The 18,985-nt window shown below is 41.1% G+C and overlaps 1 protein-coding gene across 5 annotated transcripts in view; it reads right to left on the reverse strand.

Annotated features, from left to right (window-relative positions):
* ltbp1 (latent transforming growth factor beta binding protein 1) overlaps positions 1-18,985 on the reverse strand; it is a 135,177-nt gene that overhangs the window by 83,320 nt on the left and 32,872 nt on the right. For all 5 annotated transcript variants that reach the window (XM_070840551.1, XM_070840550.1, XM_070840548.1 and 2 more), the window contains exons 4-5: positions 14,412-14,560; positions 3,470-3,637 (exon numbers count right to left, since the gene is read on the reverse strand). In XM_070840551.1, the coding sequence (XP_070696652.1) occupies positions 3,470-3,637; positions 14,412-14,560 (317 nt within the window). The remainder of the gene's footprint in view (positions 1-3,469; positions 3,638-14,411; positions 14,561-18,985) is intronic.

An 18,985-nucleotide genomic window follows, 5' to 3' on the forward strand; every position in this document is an offset into this window, starting at 1 on the left:
CTCGTCTCTGCTAATTGGTCAAAATGTCATCATGGCCTGTGCGCTGAGTTGAAAAAGACCCACCCCTTCATTTCATTGTATCATAAACACTCCTCCCTCACCGCCTCTCTCATCAGGTAAGTATGATAACAAGACAAGTACAATTTATTCTGTCTCGCCTCTTTGAGCTCTTTGAGCTGCAAATAAGCTTTCAGCTCCCCAATCCTTTGGCAAAGGTCCGCACCCTGTCACACAGACGAGAAAGTTGGAGGACAGAAGGGAACGCAGACTGAGGGCAGGGGAGGAATGAAGCAGGCCTGGACAGGCACATGAGACTAAAAGTCTGTTTCTCCACTGTCAGTCAGATCCAGGTGCAAGGTGAATCTGCAATATTCTCTGAAGACTAAAATATCATAGTAGAAATCTGTTGTATTGTCTCTGTATTTCTGACTGATACAGACAAATTCAATAATAAAGAATCGTCATTACTGCAGTGACCTCTGTAACGTATACGTACAGCTGCTGCTCTTGTTTTTTCTTTGCTCACCTCAAAGCCACCAGACTCCATTCACAAAAACGGTAATTTTAGCTTGCACAGCACAGGAATTTGCTGTGCTACCTAGCGATAAGCTAGCAAGTGATTCCTGCTAGGTTAATTAGCTCCTCCACACAGCAGAAGCAGCGTGCTAATGTTATTTTTTCCCAAAGCCGGTGTTTACAGGATAACTTCTCCCCACATTCACAGACTTAACTTATCTGTCAGGGAGGATGGCTGCTGATTGTGACAAACCCAAACAACTCTGCTTCCTCAGTCGTATAATGTGTTCAGTTCTCCTGCAGTCAGCAGGGGGGTTGAGAGCACAACACTCTATTGCTAGTGCATAAAAGCTTTGTTGACAATAAGTGTTTGATTTGCTATTTTGGTTTTGATGCTCCAACAACAGAGAATCGAAAGACAAGATGCATCAGCACCGAGCTAAGTAACTGAAGTAATCTCTGGAAAGTTCAGTACAGAGTCATCATTTCCCTGACTGCAGTAAAAAGGCAATAGGTTGAATTTGTAAAAATTTTTCAAATTTCTAATTTGTATTTTAATCTTTTATGCTGTATTTCATGTTATAGGACAGTACTTTTAGTATCCTTTGTGTTTGAAATCTGCTATACAGATGAACTTTCCTACAAGACCCCATCGCTTACTCTGTTAAGGCGACATGGTTACACTCAATTCTGTATCACGGCTGGTGGCAAACAACTGCCACCTTTAAGAACAGCTATGTCCATATTGGACTCTCCAGTGTAACCACCTTTTCAGAAGTCATCACAGTAAAGACAGCACTGATTTAAGTAACTGAAGTAATCTATGGAGAGTTCACTACAGATTCATCATTTCTGTGACTGTGGTAAAAAAGTAATAAGTAAGTAATTAAGTCTAAGTCTTCCTCCTGTGTGAATGGGAGAATGAGGTTGTAATGTGAAAGTGCTTTGAATGGTCGAAATGACTAGAAATACAAATACAGACCATTTACCATTTACATCACTGCAGATCAATTCCAGTAAACAAGAGAAAAAAACATCCTTCGGGGTCACCCAGTGTTAACAGCTTGGTGTATTTTTCTCTATTTGAGCTGGTGTTACTCCAGTTAAACTAATTTGTTGAGCTGAGTCAGACAGGAATTCATCTTGTTCCACTCATCCCATGTTTCTGCATGTGTCAGAGCCGGAGACACTGATCTGCTCCTTGTAAGGACTGAGGCAGGTTCAGACACGGCATGCTGGTCTATGCAACACATTAAAGAGACACCCACGTCATGTGCTCCATTACACATGAGCTGCTTCAAGACATCCTGAGGTTGCTGCCTTACTGTATGGACTCAAGAGCATTTACACAACGCTTTTACTACTTGACACATCAAACCAATTTAACCATTATATAACTGCTTCCTAACATACAGGCAATGCATCTGGATGTCTAAAGGAAATATGAGCACTTTTTTATACTCAAGCTGAGGGTCACTCTGAAGTCAATAAGTTTATTGGCCAAGAAAAGTCTGCTGTGCCTGAAATTTAACATTTTTATGAGTTCTTCCACTTTCTATTTAACATATCTGGGGAATACACATCTCAACCACAATGGCTGGCAATGGCTGAATTCATCATCTGACTTAACCAAAGCCAGATGAGAATATTAGTGTCAATTTACAGTAATGTCTATCTGTGTCTGTCCAGTGCAGAGATAAGTCTGGAATGTGCTTAGAAACACAGGAAGCCGAGTGACACTGCTAGCTTAATGGCATTAAAAGTGTCTGTCTTTTCAGACACATTCCAGATACTTCTTGCCCAACAAACACTGGGAACAGTGACTGCACTGCACTCTACTTCATTAACTTCACTTTAAGGTGTGAACATCACCTGCAACATCTGAATACACAGTAACTTTTTTACCATTTGTTTTTGACACAACATTGATTGGAACATGTTTTTGCACCTGCTTGTAGTGAAAGCAAAGCAGCATTGGCTTTCATTTGGTGTCATGTTTCTGGCCATCTGATCAATGTTCATCTAATATTTACTATTTTTTGCTCTGTACTCAATGCTCAACTATGTTCACCAGGTAGCTTTATCTGTTGTTTGGTGCTGAGGAGGTAGGTGGCGTAGGGGGTTTATCGCATGTTTTTTGGTAAAAACAGCTGCAACTGTAAACATGGTTGAAGAAACCAGATTTTATGGGCACCAAACCAAATCAAGCAACTAAAACACTCGATTGAGCAAAGGGGAAGTGCACAACTGGGTTAGTGACTACATGCTCATTAGAATATCAAAACACTGACTTGTACAGCTTTAACGTTTTATGTGATAATTTGGCATAACAGCAGCACAAACAGAAGGTAAAAATGTACAATTGCACTGTATTGCACTTGGAATGACATTTGACAATAAAGAAGTGTGGCCTGCCTGGCGTCTACACGTCACAGCAGATAGAGAAACACATGTAGAACGGAAACATTGTGTTTAACATCAGATCACTTTGTTTGCATAATTGAAACTTTGCAGTGGACTATCCTGCACACCATCAGAGCAGACAGTTCTGAAGGGTGTTTATCTGTAGAAAAAGGGAAAGGGTTTGATGTCAACAAACGTGTGTGTGTGTGGTATTACATGTTGTGAGGACATAAATCTCTTAACATCATCGCGTTCCGTTTTGGGGACAGAGCACAAGTCCCCTTAACATAAATCATTAAATGTTAAGGTTTAGATTTGGTTTAAGGTTAGGTTTAGGTTAGATCTAGCTTAGGTTTAGGTTATGTGAGTTTTGGAGAGTGAATGGTTAGGGTTAGATCAGGAGTGGGTATGGTAAGGGTAAGTCTACAGTTCACTAATGTAATGTCCTCTGAAGTGATGGAAACACGACTGTGTGTGTGTGTGTGTGTGTCACTTTAACTTATTTGCCCTGAAACAAAATGTGCAAAAAACAAACCTCAAGACCACTTACCTACTCTGAAGTTAGGTGCTGTCAGGGTGTCTGTAGCGTGGCCGTTCTCACTGATGATGGTGGTAGTGTTTCCCAGCTCACAGTTGTTGTGACATCTGCCTCCTATGCAGGTTAGTTTGCAGATGGTTGGTGTGAAGACCACTTTGATCCTTCCTGTATGGTTGCCCACTGCCGTAGAAAACATGGCGCACACCAAGAGGAAGGGGAGGGAGAGCAGACAAACTTCGGTTATTCTTTGATCCATTGGACAGTGTTAAATCACTTGCAAGTTCAAGCTCGTCACAATCTGCTGGTGAGGCTCCAGTCAAAACAACAACAAAAAAATCTACTATGTAATTTTCAATCTTTAAAATCTTGTGATGTGTCTCCTCCCTGCACTTATATACTTCCAACTATTCCTCTCTATCTGTTTCTCCTCCTCTTCCACTGCTCCTAAATCCAGTGGCGCCTCTGAAACGTGAGCAGGAATAAAGAAAAAAAATTGAGGAGAGAGAGAAGTCAGCAAACAAAACTCTGGGATGTCTTCCAATTCTTCATTACAAGTCTCTGAGAGGTGGATATTGGCATATGAGCATACCAAGCTTTATTCCAAAACAGACAAACAGCAGGTATGCCACCTTCAGCTTCTGTGTCTGTCTGGTTGTTTCTCTTGGTTTTTACTGTTGAAATCTAGCAAACTATGTTCAGAATCTTTAGCACCTCAAATTAAAAAAAGGTTCTAAATACAGAGATCAGGTAAAAGTCTCCAGACGTATCAAAGGACAAAAGCTTATCTACCTTTTTCCCCTTCCGTCCAGTTCTTCCCCACCCGCATAAAATCCAACCCTCAGCATCGACTGACAGGAGGAGGGAGATTAGCGAAATGAACTCTGAGGTACTCAGGTGGGATGCAGCATTACTGTAACAGATTTCATCTTTCTACCTACTGTTCAAAAATAGCTTACACACATCTCTTCAGGTATATTAAGCTTTTTCCTCCAATTCTTTCAATTTGATTCACTTTTTTCAGTCTTTTAATATCTCTTCCCTGTGTGGTGGTTCTTGGTATCCCTGTGTCAGGTCCAAACCCCTGTCTCCAATGCTCACTGCTTTGTCTGTGGCTATCAGCTGTTCACACCAGAGAGTGCAGACGTGTGGAGTAAAGCCAAGCAGCCAGAGGAATGTTTTCTAAACCTGAGAGGCAGGAAAAACCACTGGATAAGATGTCCCGGGCTACCTAAACATTCACTAATAGGTGCAAAAATTAACTATTAAAGAGGCACCTAATATGATGTAGTGGTTACAACTGAATGCCAATGGAAAGGCGGTTTTAGAAATGCTGCCAGGACCATATATGGACATCAAAAATTTCAAGTCTAAACACGGTTTGCCCAATTCCTTTTGTGGAAAGATTATATCCAAAAAGAAATAATAAGGAAAAAAGGAGTGGCAAGGTAATTTTGGCAGCGGAAAATAAGTGCAGAGTTTCTCACTTGTTTAAAGGAACACCCCATGAGCAAAAAAGTAAATAGAAGGTTCCAAAACACTGAAATTGTACACTTTCATCATTTGTTCGAAGTGTTTTGAACAGTTATTCAAAAGTGTCATTGCTTCCTCACTCCTTGAGTCACGAGACCCCCTTCAATTAGTATACAGGCCAAACAAATCAACTAACGACACAATTACCCTGATCCTCCACAATGCCTTCTCCCGCCTAGACCACAAGAGCACAAGAGTGTGTAGTGAGTACGTGAGAATGCTGTTGACTCAATAGTTCACATGAGACACTATATTCCCCTTCAGGATCATCACCAAGCTCAGAGACCTGGGACTCAGCACCACCCTATGCGACTGGATCCTGTACTTCCTGATAGGTAGATCTTCGGTGGATAGCCGTGGCCACCCACAGCTCCAACACCATCATAAAGTTTACTGAAAACATGGTATCAGCCTGATCACCAGCAATGATGAGGCAGCCTACAGAGAGGAGGTCAGAGCCATGAAAGCTTGGTGTCAGGACAACAAGCTCCATCTCAATGTCAGCAAAACAAAGGAGCTGATTGTAAACTACAGGAATTGACAGGAGAAGGACATGCCTCCATCACATCAGTGGAACCATGGTGAAAGGTCAGCAACTTAAGGTTCCTTGGGGTTCACATCGGCGAGAACCTGACCTGACCTGATGTCACCATACCAACATCATCACAAAGGCAGCATGACAGTGGCTCTTCTTCCTCTGCAGGCTGAAGAGGCTCAACATGAGCCGCGTTTCCACCAGCACGACTTGGACCTACTCGACTCGACTCGGCACGGCACGGTACGGTTGTGTTTCCATTACACCAGGTACCACCTCAAACGTGGGCGGGGTTGTCATAGCAAGGTGGGCCGAAACTCCGGTAGCGTAATTTGTATACGGCACAAACAAACACAACTAAGGACGTGGAGCGTTTGGTTTGCGTGTATCCGTTTACCTCGTTCACAGAAATAATAAAAACGCTCGGTCTCTGTTTCCGGGGATTTTAAAAACGGCGGGTTTGATAGTCACTCTCATGACTCATCAAGTGATGCCGCTCCCTGGCCAATCAGTGGTCTGCAGTCTGGTGACGTCGCATTGTCAGCTCGACTCAGCTCGCTTGGAACCCCGGCCGAGGAGGTACTAAAATAGTACCTGGTACCAGGTACTAGGGCCGGTGGAAACACAACCTAAACCATGCCGAGTCGAGTCGTGCCGGTGGAAACGCGGCTATAGACTCAACAAGAATTCTCTGCAACTTCTACACGTGCGCTATTGAGGATATGTGGACTGGCTGCATCACCACTGGTATGGCAATTGCACCACCCTCAAATAAGCCATTAGAGAGGGGGGTGGAAACTGCCCAGAACATCACCAAGGTGGAGCTTCAATCCATGGAGGACCTTTACACACAGTAGTGCAGGAAGGAGGGCAATAAGATCATCAAAGACCCAATCACCTCAGCCACAAAGTGATGTGCATGCTGCTATCCAGCAGACAAATTATATCTTTGATTGTCATCCTCACCTTTTACCTGCATGTTTAAAACATTTATTGAAGGGACCTAAGAATTAACATTTTCATTGCCAATGACTGCTTCACTATAATTGTTGTGCATTAGAAGAAAAAAAACACCTTGCACCTGCCTTCCAGAATGCTCCAGAATGAGTGCTTTCTGATCGTGTCTTTATTATCAGGGCAGCATAGTTTGTCTGTGCCTTCCAATACACATATATTTGCTCCAAAAATCATTCATTTGACAGCTTTGCACACTCTTGGCATTCTCTCTATCAACTTCATGAGGTTGTCACCTGGATGGTTCTCTAGCAGTCTTGAAGGAGTTCCCAGAGGTGCTGAGCATATTATTATTGGCTATTTTTCCTTCACTCTGCCATCCAACTCATCCCAAACCATCTCAATTGGGTTTAGGTCAGATGATTGTGCACTCCATCACTCTCCTTCTTGGTCAAATAGCCCTAACCTAGCGGGGAGGTGTGTTTGGGCTCATTGTCCTGTTGAAAAACAAATGATGGTCCTACTAAGCGCAAACCAGATGGGATGGCATGTCACTGCAGAATGCTGTTGCCACGTTGGTTAAGTGTGCCCTGAATTTTGAATAAATCCCCAACAGCGCCAGCAGCAAAGCACCCCCACACCATCACCCCTCCGCCTCCATGCTTCATGGTGGGAACCACACATGTAGAGACCTTTTCTGCATTTCTCAAAGATATGGCAGGTGAAACCAAAAATCTCAAATTTTGACTCATCAGACCAAAGTACAGATTTCTTATGTTTCTTGGCCCAAGCAATTCTCTTCCTCTTGTTGTACTTCCTCAATAGTGACTTCTTTCCAGCAATTCAACCATGAAGGCCTGATTCATGCAGTCTCCTATGAACAGATAATGTTGTGATGTGTGTGCTACTTGAACTTCGTGAAGCAATTATGTGGGCTTTTATCTGAGGTGCTGTTAATTTGCGGATTCTGCGGCTGTTAGCTGTAATAGACTTATCCCCTGCAGCAGAGGTAAATCAGAGGTAACTTTCCTGGGGGGGTCCTCATGAGAGCCAATTTCATCATAGTGGTTTGATGGTTTTCACAACTGCACTTGAGGATACATTAAAAATTCTTGACATTTTCCAGATTGACTGAGCCATGTCTTAAAGCAATGATGGACTGTTGTTTCTCTTTACTTAGTTGAGAGGTTCTTGCCATTATATGGATTTAGAACAGTGGTCGAATAGGGCAGTTCACTTTATAGAACTGTGTACCAACCTCTGCACAACACAACTGATGTTCTCAAGTCTCTGTTAGAAATTCTACAAATTAATTCTTGACAAGGCACACATGTTAATTGATGTCCAGTTAAAACACGTCACACGATTACATTTAACCTGCTAGATATCTAGGGTGTCCACGGTGCATCAGTGTACCTCTCAGATTGCGTCTTTGAACATTGATTGTTATGCATGACTGTTCAAAGTATTAACCGACGACTTGCCTCCATTCTAGCACTTTTGTCTGTGATCTCCAGAAGCTGTCTGCAAGTAGAAAATCAGTGTAGTGTAAACTTGGCTTGAGATGAACAGCCAGTCAGACAGCTCTCTTTCACCAACTGCTGAATAGACTGTAAGAGCGGTTACTGTTGAGGGTCAATTAGAGCAGGACACAACTTATTTTGTATTGTTTTCCGACAGCTTCTCAAGCAGTTCCTACTTTGACAAGGCTCTGAGCAGCAGGGCTAGGGTTAGTCCACCATGCTGATAAAACATTTCCAAATCCTCTGAAACCTTACTCCCTGCTCTGCCTTAACTTCTATGCCTCTGTAAGTGTAGGTGCATAAGTTGCTGGCAGATGTCTTTGGTTGTGTCGAGCATATGGAAAGGGAGTCAGGAGAACATCTCAGACACAACACGGACATCAATCAACTTGAAAGACAAAAATGTTGAGGGTGAGATTTATCCAGGCTGCAGAGAAGCTAGAGAGGATGAAGAGAGTCTAGTGGGGGGATGATACTGAACATATGTTCAGTATCAATAAAGTCATGGGGGTAATTTCTTTTTTTCTGATGTTTCCCATGGCAGGGAATAAAAGTGCAGAGGCCTCAGAGTGTGTGCAGTAAAGACACCTACATCAGGATTGAGTATTGGTATGAGTATACAACGCATTTTAAGAGTAATTGTTTTTGCACCCCAGGACTACTAAAGAACTGATGGTCTTTGTGCTCCTTTCCCATGCTGACTTAATTTTGTGACAAAGTCTTTGAATGGATTTTTTATACAGTTGAGCAGCTTAGCTCTGCCTTTTGACAGGAAGGGTGTGTGTGCTGATTTTATGTGCACCTATCTGCATCTAAGACTACAACAGAGGTTGTTCCAGAGACTTTGCTGCAGTTTTTTTGCACAGTAGGTTAATTTGATGTATGTATTGATGTATGTATGTTCTATGGCATGTCTTATGGTGAAACCAAAGGCAAATTTTCACATTTGTGGACAATAACGTTTAATTGTAAAGCCACAGGCTAAAACAAGTTGGTCCCAGAAAATCATCTGATTGTACACTATCATGGCATTCTCATTAGATCATTGCGGTGATGGCGAGGTGATCCTCTCTGCCCAAACTTTCAGTCAGGGCCAAGACTACTAACATTTGTCTGAGGGTGTTTTGGCAGTGTGGGAGAGCTGAGGGACAGCCGAGGGGAGACAGGGAATAACTTTCCCAGATGTGGCACCAAAGCCAGTTGCTGACAGGCTGTCTGTCGCATGGGACAAGGCTGACAGAAAGGCTGCGGGCTTCCTGTTTTAGAAGAGCAAACACGTCTGCAACTTTCACAAAGTGTAGTGCTGACTGCATGCTGGGCAAAAACCAGCCGTGGTATTCCCATTAATTTAGGCTCAGAGACCTTGAGTGCTATTTGTAAATATAAAATTTTGCTGTAAGTGGAACACAATGTTGGGTAGGCCAAACTGACAGGTGATGTGACATATTTGACAGGGGTTCCTGAGGTTGGGCCCCAACTTCATATACGGACGCACAACCCCTCTCCTCCATCACACATGTATCATAAAAAGTGGTTCAGTGTCCACAAGAATTCACCGCCTCAACCTTTAATACTATGTTGTTGTTGAAATGACAGATCATACTGTGCATGTCTTTTACTTCAAAATTTTAATTCCTACACATACAGGTAAAAAATACAAAATGATGAATGATTTGTGTGTCACCGATACATGAGCTTACCACATATGAACTAAAATCATGTATATTTAGAATTGGGGCTCCCATAGGTGGTTCTGTTTTGGATCCAGTTCTAGGTCAACAAAAACACCCAGATTTGCCGAGCTCCGGGACAAATCTCTAATCAAATATTTTCTCTTTCCTCACTCCCAAGATAAAAGCAAGGGACTAAGTATTTTGCAAGCTTCTGCTGCACTGACCATTCCTCTTACCAGTTAGTATGACAAATGTTGCAGGTGGCAAAATGTATCACCTGTAGTTGATTACGGTTTGTGCTAGGGCAGGACAATAAGATTCATTTGATTGAAAAACCTGAAAGAACTGGTGTCAGCTTTAACGCAAACAACTGCATCATTTCATTTGATCCTTTTCATGTGGAAACTATAACATAGCAGTCACACTCATTAGATGTTTGATACTATGTAGACAACCAACACCGTCCTGGAGGTTCATTTGTAGAAAATAATTACAATTTAAATCAAAATCACAAGAAAATTGCTGTTAGACATCGTCCACAATATCTCAACATTTCCTTGTTTAAATTAGGTGTTTGTGAGACCAGGGACTACCACGGTGTCTCATTTAGAGAGGAGCATTGGTTCAATATATGAACACTCAGACCACCCAAGGCTCTGATTTAGTAGGCCAGAGAACAGAACTTCATCTAGTCTTGAAATAAGAAAAGGCTTTGCTATAACAATTATTTTGGATATAAATACAGGAAAACCAGTTATTTCTCTTCGGCTTCCCCACAAATGTGCTGAATATGAATGATTTAGAAATTTTGGTGGCTGCCTTCTCTCCTCTCCTATGTGTGTCTGTGTCCCATTTCCCTCTCTACCTTTTGATGTCTGGCCATTTCTCTGACATTTTCAAACTGCTTGCTGAAATTAAACTGAGCTGAGGAGGTTATTTTGAAATTGAGTCTGGGTCTGCTTAAGTCTGCAGTACTGCAAAGCCAAGCATCAACACTGTTCTGTCTGCTGACCTTCCCATTAATATCCCCAAGTTAGTCTGTCTGGCTGGTGCCAGAGGCACAACCACTCGAACTGCTTTCTACAGATTCTTTGAAAAATATTGACTTATTCATAGATGCATACTGGCAAGTTTGACGTTGGAGTACAGCCTTGAATTTATGACAAGCCACAATAACCAACCAAGAGCTGGTGAATTATAGCTGTTGATCTGTCAGATCTATAAGAGTTTGACTGCCAGCCAAAGTTGGTCCAAAAAGCGTTTTTTTTCTTCTTCCTCTAAATCATAGGTGTCAAACTCTGCCAAATATGGCCCGCAGAGTAATTATATTTGGTCCGCTAGGCAATACCAAATGACTACTAGAGCTGGCCCGCCGGTATTATACAGCGCATGTACCGCTAATACTCAATCAGTACAGGACCCATAAACACCCTCTCCTCTGTTGACAGTAGTCATAGCGACCTCATGCTGCTACTGGCACCGTGCTACCCATCCCAAAAATGGGTAGCCGGCGAGATAATTTCATGTGACTATTAACAAAGGCCCGTCGGTAAACAGCACTCGCACCTCTCATACTACAAATCCCACAATGCACTGAACAGCTGGCGCGCTAGTTCAGACCCGTGCAGCAGCCCCTCCTCCCGCAGGTATAATGACACACCGATCAGCGGATCAATGCATCATCGTCAGCGCTGTTATAGCGACACTTCAGCTAGCCCCCCCCAAAAATAAATGGCTAAACAAAAAGTGGACTAAACGAAAAGTGGACTTTGAAAACAGAGACTTTCTCAGCAGGTGGGGGGCAAAGTTTACCTGTTTGTCAATGTCGGAGGTAAACCTGTGTCTTGTTTGTGGAGCTAATATGGCCATAATTAAAGAATATAAATATAAGACGACACTATGAGACAAAACATGAAGATAAGTACAAAAAAGAAAAAAAATATTATTATTATTAGTAAGTTTGGCTGTTTAAATTCATATTTCTGAATAAAATATATATTATTATATCACATCCCAGAATAAAATAGTCACTTTTAGACTCTTCACTAAATGTTGAGCCCGTCTGGCCCGCGACTTAGACCGTGTTTTAAATTTTGGCCCTTTCTTGGATTGAGTTTGACCCCCCTGCTCTAAATGGTTTGGGCAGCACAGAAATGAAAGTGTCTCATAAAAATGTGAATGCCAGAAGCCAATGGGATCCATCATAGGAACCTAACTTTTATATAGCAGAAGGTGTGGGGAAATATGGTATATTAGGCATTTGTCTATAGATATAAATAACGCACAGGGAAGTAATAAATGCAAAGTCAGCCTCTGGGTCTCTGGCAGTGGTTTATTCATGGTCTTTTGTGTCAGCACCCGTTTACCACTGTGTTCCACTTTAAGCTGTAAATGGGAGATAATGTGTCTTGTGCGGCAAGGCTGTTGAGTAGCAGAGAGACTTTGTGGGTTAGATAACAGGTATTCAGAGTCTCCACTATAGACAGTCTCCCCCCATTCATATCCATCCAGGCACTTGTTGTTCCAGCAAATTGAGGGGATCTCCCCAGATGACACAGTTATTTTATTCCATCTCTTCCATCCCAAATCTCACACTCTCTGCCTTTGTCTGAAATTGCCCTCAGAAAATGAGACTAATAATTCATTTTCGACAGCCCCAAGCAGCAGGCAATGCTTAAGTCTTTATGCCATTACCGCTAGAGCTGCAATTTGAACAAATCCTGTTACTACCCAATTGCAAGCTCCACATTTGCTCCATAGCCTCAAAATGTCAGAGCAGATGTGATGTCTTTTTTGTGCAAGTGTGTGGTATGTGTATATTTGTATGAATTATGTTGAAGGTTTTTCTATGTTTTTGAAATGATTACTTACCAGGAATATATCACACTTTTCCCAGGATAGGATTAAGGTTAGGATTTCTCACCATAAACAAAGTTTGATTCTGAAAACAGAACTATGGATATTTAATTATAAAATGGCATTTCATATTTTTCTGATGTTATTCTTTCATTAGTTAGTTGATCTTTTAGTTGATTATGTATTAATATTTTATTACAGCAACCACAAAATCGATGCAGCAGAACCAGAAACATCGTCTTTTTATATTCCACACATTCCTGTCCCTTGTCAAAATCTGACACCTTTAATAACCACTATGCCACTCTGATTGAACTGGGTCCATAGTTTATTTACATATTTCTCTGCACTTCATTCTCTTCTCTAAGAAACATTTTTGCCATACAGCTAAACTGGCACTTAAGTGTGAAATCTAATCAGATAAAAACATATTCCAGCCACTGAACCATAGTAAGAATGTGACACACAAGTAGATTCTTAATGTTTTGTAGCCATATTAGCAGCATGGCTCTTGGGATGGCAGTCAGTCCACCACTTTGGTCCAGGCTGGACTTAATGCATCCAAAAGTATTAGATGTATTGGCATAACATTTTGTAGAAACATTCACAGTCCTCAGAGAATGAAGCCTGCTGATGTTGGGGATTCCCTGGATTTATTTTCAGTCATCATCTGCAGGTTGAAATTTTTTGGCTTTAAGTGAAATATCTTGAGAAATGATGGATGAATTTTCATGAGATTTGGTTCAGATATCCATGCTTCCCAATGAATAAATGCCAATAACTTTGATGATCTCCTCACTTTTCGTCTAGCACCACCATGAGGTTCATATTTGTGGGTTTAAGTGTAATGCATCAAGGTCTGTAGATGGTATCTGACTGGAGACATTACAATTACACTGCATGTGTCTTAGACCACTGAGCTACATGTACCCCACAAGGGGCTGCGTTTTTAATTGTCAAAGCAGACCAAGAAAAAGTGGCTGAATGGTTTCCATCTGTAATGGTTTCAAATGTGTTTGTATGTATATTATCATTACCTGGACCTCATTGTAAACTAATATCAAATGTTGCCTGTGTCTCTCAAACGGGAATATGAGATAGTTAATAACTAACTCCACGTCTTCCTTCATCATTGCATATCCTTGAATTCACACTGATTTCTTTATATTGCTTATAGAACACATCTGAAGCCGTCATCAACTTTCCTACTGCTAATACAACTGGTTTAAAATGATACACTATTTTCTTTATTTAGCCTGTTTGGTTGATGATACGTGTCAATTGAAAGACAGATACTGGTTCGTAAAAGTCATTCACCTCTATAACAGTGGGTCGAATCTGAACCACAGGTACACAATTTCATCTCTGTTTACTTACTCATCAAACATCTAATAAATCATTCCACTGTGGTTAGAGAGTTTAATTCAGTACTCACCCTAACAAAATCTAACAGTGTTAATACATGTGGTAAACTATTGATTACAAATTATGTATAATTTAAATTAGTGCTCACCACTTTTCAAAGTATGTTGTAGGGCTTTAGTTTTTTTTATGTTTTTTTTCCTCCCTTGCAGGAATTCATTGGTTTTCAATTGATTCCCATAAAAAGAAAAAAAGAACCTTTCAGCATTCAGGTAAGCCACCAACAAACAAGTGTGGATTGGATTTAAAAGTAAGCTCAGTACCACTTGGTAATAACAAAGGCACTAGTAACCTCTAAGGTCAATCGTCTGACCTTAATGACATTAAGGTAAACCAATGGCTAGCTGGAAGGCAGAACAATTCATTCAAAGTTTCCCCTTGAAATTATTACTCTGTAAGAACACCATTAACATGAAACCCAAATTTAACTCAAAAACTGATCTGTATGGAGAATTACTCACCATGGATGGGGTGTCCCACTGTTAGGGGGATTGGCCTCTCTGGTTGGGATTGGACATGCGTCTGTGTGTGCGTGGTGTGTGTGTGGTAGTATTTGGGCTTTATAACATATTGCTGGCTCTGACCTGGGTGAATTGGCATGGGCCGGATCCTGGCGGGAGAGAAAAACATAATCAGTTGGCAAATACAATGTTTGTAATATTTCTTTTGAATTAAATGGTAACACTACAAAAAGTGACAAAATGGCAAAGTCAAATAGCCATACACATCAAAATCATTCATGTTTTCCAGGTAGATACCAACAGTAGCCAGGCACGTGTCTTCAGTGCAATTCTGTACCAATGTACTCAGCACTTTATGGCTAAGATAACCAAAGGGACAATCTCCCTAAAACTTGACATATTCATTTAAACCTGTGGTTTTTAATTGTGTTCCCAAATTCTTTTAGTTCCTCAAGACCAGCTACATCAACCTCCATTTCCTTTAACTGCTCCGTTCCTTTCTTATCAGCCTTGACCACTACCGGACTCACCAATATCTTCAGTGATGTTCTTGAATGCCCTATAACAGACACACATTTCAGAGAATTAGGGAGCACTTGGATACTGACTATTGCAAGTGCCACCCTTGGATTCATTATTGAATATTATATTATATTTGCGATGCAAGCAATGAAACCAAACCAGGGGTTATGGTGGGGTTATATGGGGTTATGGATCAGCGGTATGTCTGGAGGAGGAAGAATAAGGCATATGCTGAAAAGAACACCCTGCCTACAGTGAAGCATGGCGGTGGCTCTGTGATGTTCTGGGGCTGCTTTGCTTCTTCTGGCACTGGAAGCCTCCAGTGTTTGAAGATCAAGATGGATTCAATCAAGTATCAGGAAATCCTAGGAGAAAAAGTGATGCCACCTCTGAGGAGGCTGAAGCTTGAGCATCATTGGACCTTCCATCAGGACAATCATCCCAAGCGTACCACAAAGTCCACAAAGGCTTGACCTCAGAAAAAGTCGTGGAAGATACTACAGTGACTTTCACAGTCACTGTCACTTGCCTGACTTGAATCCAATAGAAAATCTCTGGAGCGATTTGAAGATGGCAGTTGCAGCGCACAAACCCAAGAATATTAGAGAGCTGGAGGTTGTTGTCCATGAGGAATGGGCTATCATTTTTCAGGAACGCTGTCAGAACCTGGTGTCTGGCTATGCATCACGGTTGCAGCAGGTCATAACAACAAACGGGTGCTCTACTTAGTACTATACTTGCTTGTCAAGAAGCAGTTGAATAATTTTGAGACTGCAGTGGTCATTAAAAGTGGCATATTGTGCTGAATTTGGAGAAAACACCTGTAATATTAGTTGTGTTGAGATACTTAAGTTCTTGTTTGAGTTGCTCATTGAACACAGCTGAAAGTTTGTAGATTTTGCTAAAACACACTCATAATTTTGAGTGCAACTGTATGTTGATTGACTCACATCTTTATCCAGTTTCCAGAATCTGATGAAGACATGGTAGCATTGAAATGTTAGTCTGTTTGCACATTTAAAAGCTGCAATTTGCTGGAGGATGTGCAGAGAACACTGTTTCCTTTCAAAGAATGTGTCCTCCAAGTACAGTACAGTGGGGGCCCAAGTAATCATGGGTAAGTGTTCAATATCATACCTTAGTACAGCATATTAACAAGGAGCAATGAGGTCTACTTGAGTCACAAGTCCTGAACTTCACCTTAAGGTGTTGCAAAATGTCTAGAGTGGTGCTTGGCAGTTAAACTAGTATCAGAAAAAAATACTTTACTGCAATACAAAGTGCAGCCTGCTTCTGGTTTTTCGCTTTTACACAAAGGTCTGTGTGGGGAACATTATAAGACTGAATCAGAGGGCTTTTCACACAAGAACATCCGAAACTAAGGTTCGAACCAAGGTTTACATTTTGTCACATTGTGTATGCTTGGTTAGTTTTGGTTTGCAATTATGCAAGCACTATAACTATACATGCAGTATGCAGTATAACTATATAGAACTATACATGACATACCTATGTCCTGTCGTCATCACCTACAGGACCTGTGTCTTTCTATTCTTGAAATAGATTAGTTTGTAGATGGACATGCGTCTGACATCGCCATGTTGTCAATCCTCTCTTGTTTTGTTGCCCGTTTTGCTTTTTCAGGCTCTGACGTTAGCCTGCCAGTAATTGAGTGGTCTGATAATCTGAACCATAAAAAAAATGTTTCACATCAGAAACCTATCAAACCCTGGTTCAGTTTGATCCAGACTGAGACCACCTCTTTTCATCAGACCAAGGATCAGCTGTTTGGTTTGCAGCAAAGACGATGTGTGAAGGAGGTACCACATGAGTTTGGTTTGGGATTGGCACCATCGTTCCAAAGATGAGAAATCTTTATTCTTCAGCATGCAATGATATTTCAGACAATAGGGTCCCCCAACTTTGTGTCAACAGTTTATAATTCTCTCTTTCCTGTTTCAACGTGGCAAGGTCCTAATGCAGAAAGCCTACTCCACAAAAAGGTGTTTTTCCCAGTTTGGTGTTGATGAACATGATTGACCATGAAGTGTCCTTTTTTTGTTAGCCACTAGCCAATATTGGTAAATAATGTTAGGAACTACATCATGTTCTTGCTTTCTAGCCTCTGTTCCCGAAAATCTGTAATCCGCTGTTTTATGGCCCTCTTTCTGACGATAGGATTTCGGTCTGGTCCATTTTGGATACGTATACCTGTTAGGACTTTTACCACACCATCAAATGAAATGCCTGATTGAGAGTGAACAATGAAAGGCTACTATACTTGAGGGCTCAGGCTGACAGTAACAAATGCCAACACAAGAAGGCACTGGACGACCATGCTTTTCTGTAGCTGATTTCTGACATTTGGAATATCTTCCTGGTCTTGTGGCGCAATACATGAGTTGTGACAGGAAGATATTTCTATCTAGCTCAAAAGTTTAAAAATGTTGCCTTGAATTCCCACAAATAAAGTCACCAGTTATATTCCATGTGTCTCATCCAGCTCATGGTGGTCACACCTGGTCTGAATACCAAGGCTACACACACACTAACACAACTTTTGTAAAATTTTATAGCTAAGTCTATATGGAGTCTAATTTGTTTAAAGTAGATTCAAGTTTTTCATAATTGAGCATAACTGATTAATTCTTTGACACCTTGACGGTAGGAATATAAGAAATAATTATCTATTCTAAAGAGTCCACAAAATTTTTTAGACCAAAGCATTAAATAAATTAAAAACCATCGGAAACCAGTCTGAAAACTGCTTATTATATTATTGAATTATTATTATTGAAAGGTAGCCATTGAAGCAGACAAATGCATGATGTATTCATCAGTCTTGCATGTCACACAGCTGCTCCAATTAAATGTCTCAGTGCATGTAAACACCAGACCGAATGAGATCACATCCCATGTAAACAGTTGACCCGAAACCTTCAGTCAGAATGATTTCAATCAGAACGGGAGAGAACAGTGTGAACGTAACCGCAGCTGAGGTTTCGTGTCTGCTGAGACTGATTTAGAGTGGTGATTTTTAGACTCTGCTCGTTTTTGGGACTTAAGTTTGTGGTGTTATACAGTATTGACAAAATGTCAGACATATTACAATTATTTCAATACAGCGCCTTAATTGTGATGCAGCAGGGTAGAATCCTCTGAAATGCAATTTCCTTTTTTTCCAGACAGCATATTACAAATCTTTCGTTTCAGCTCCATTAGACAGATGGCATAGAACAGACAGAGCAAGATGCATTTAATAAAGATGTCCTGGCTGCTTTTAAACCCAGGATTTGGTCAGCTGACTATACAGTCTGTAACCTTGAGACAGCAGGATGCCCTGCACTGCCTATCTTAATGTGGGACAGCAGTGAGTGAGGGTTACAGTATGATACCAGAGGGTATTTCTGTGCTCTTACTCCCTGGTCTCCAACTGCTGCTTCCTGAGGCAGTGACTCATCCAGTGTTACTATATTCTCAACTGCAGCACCAAATGTGCCCTGAGAGGATTCTGCCATTTTACAGTATAGTAAAAGCAAAGCCACACAGGTCAAAATAAAAGACTTGAATTGTAAAAAGCCACCAAATCAAGTCTAGTTGTAGAATTACTTAGAGGTTGTGTAAAGGTGTAGATGTTCTTAGACTGAAGAAATTACAGCTAACAGGTTGAAAAATGTAAAGAAGTAATGTAAGTAACCATGCTGCTACTCTGGTAAATGTCTGTGGGAGCTGTGATATCTTAATATTAGTCCTTTAACCTTGTTAAAATCACTAAGGTTTGAGCTTCTACACAAATGCTCCACCTGTTGCTGATTGAATGTAATGGATAAGAATGACTTGCTCCGAGCCACTTTGTTTGCTTCCAATCTACGGAGCAGCAGTGTAGGGACACTGATTTTTTTTCAACGCACACACAGCACAAGCAGCACAAGCAGCTACCACATCATAAGGAAATATTTGCTGAATTTGACAAACTGTATTGGATGTAGATCTCATCATCACTACATTTTAAATTTAAATTTAAAATCACTGTCAGCAGTTGTCATTACCAT

Source organism: Pempheris klunzingeri, chromosome 12 (assembly GCF_042242105.1).
Source record: "Pempheris klunzingeri isolate RE-2024b chromosome 12, fPemKlu1.hap1, whole genome shotgun sequence".
NCBI classification, from domain to species: Eukaryota; Metazoa; Chordata; class Actinopteri; order Acropomatiformes; family Pempheridae; genus Pempheris; species Pempheris klunzingeri.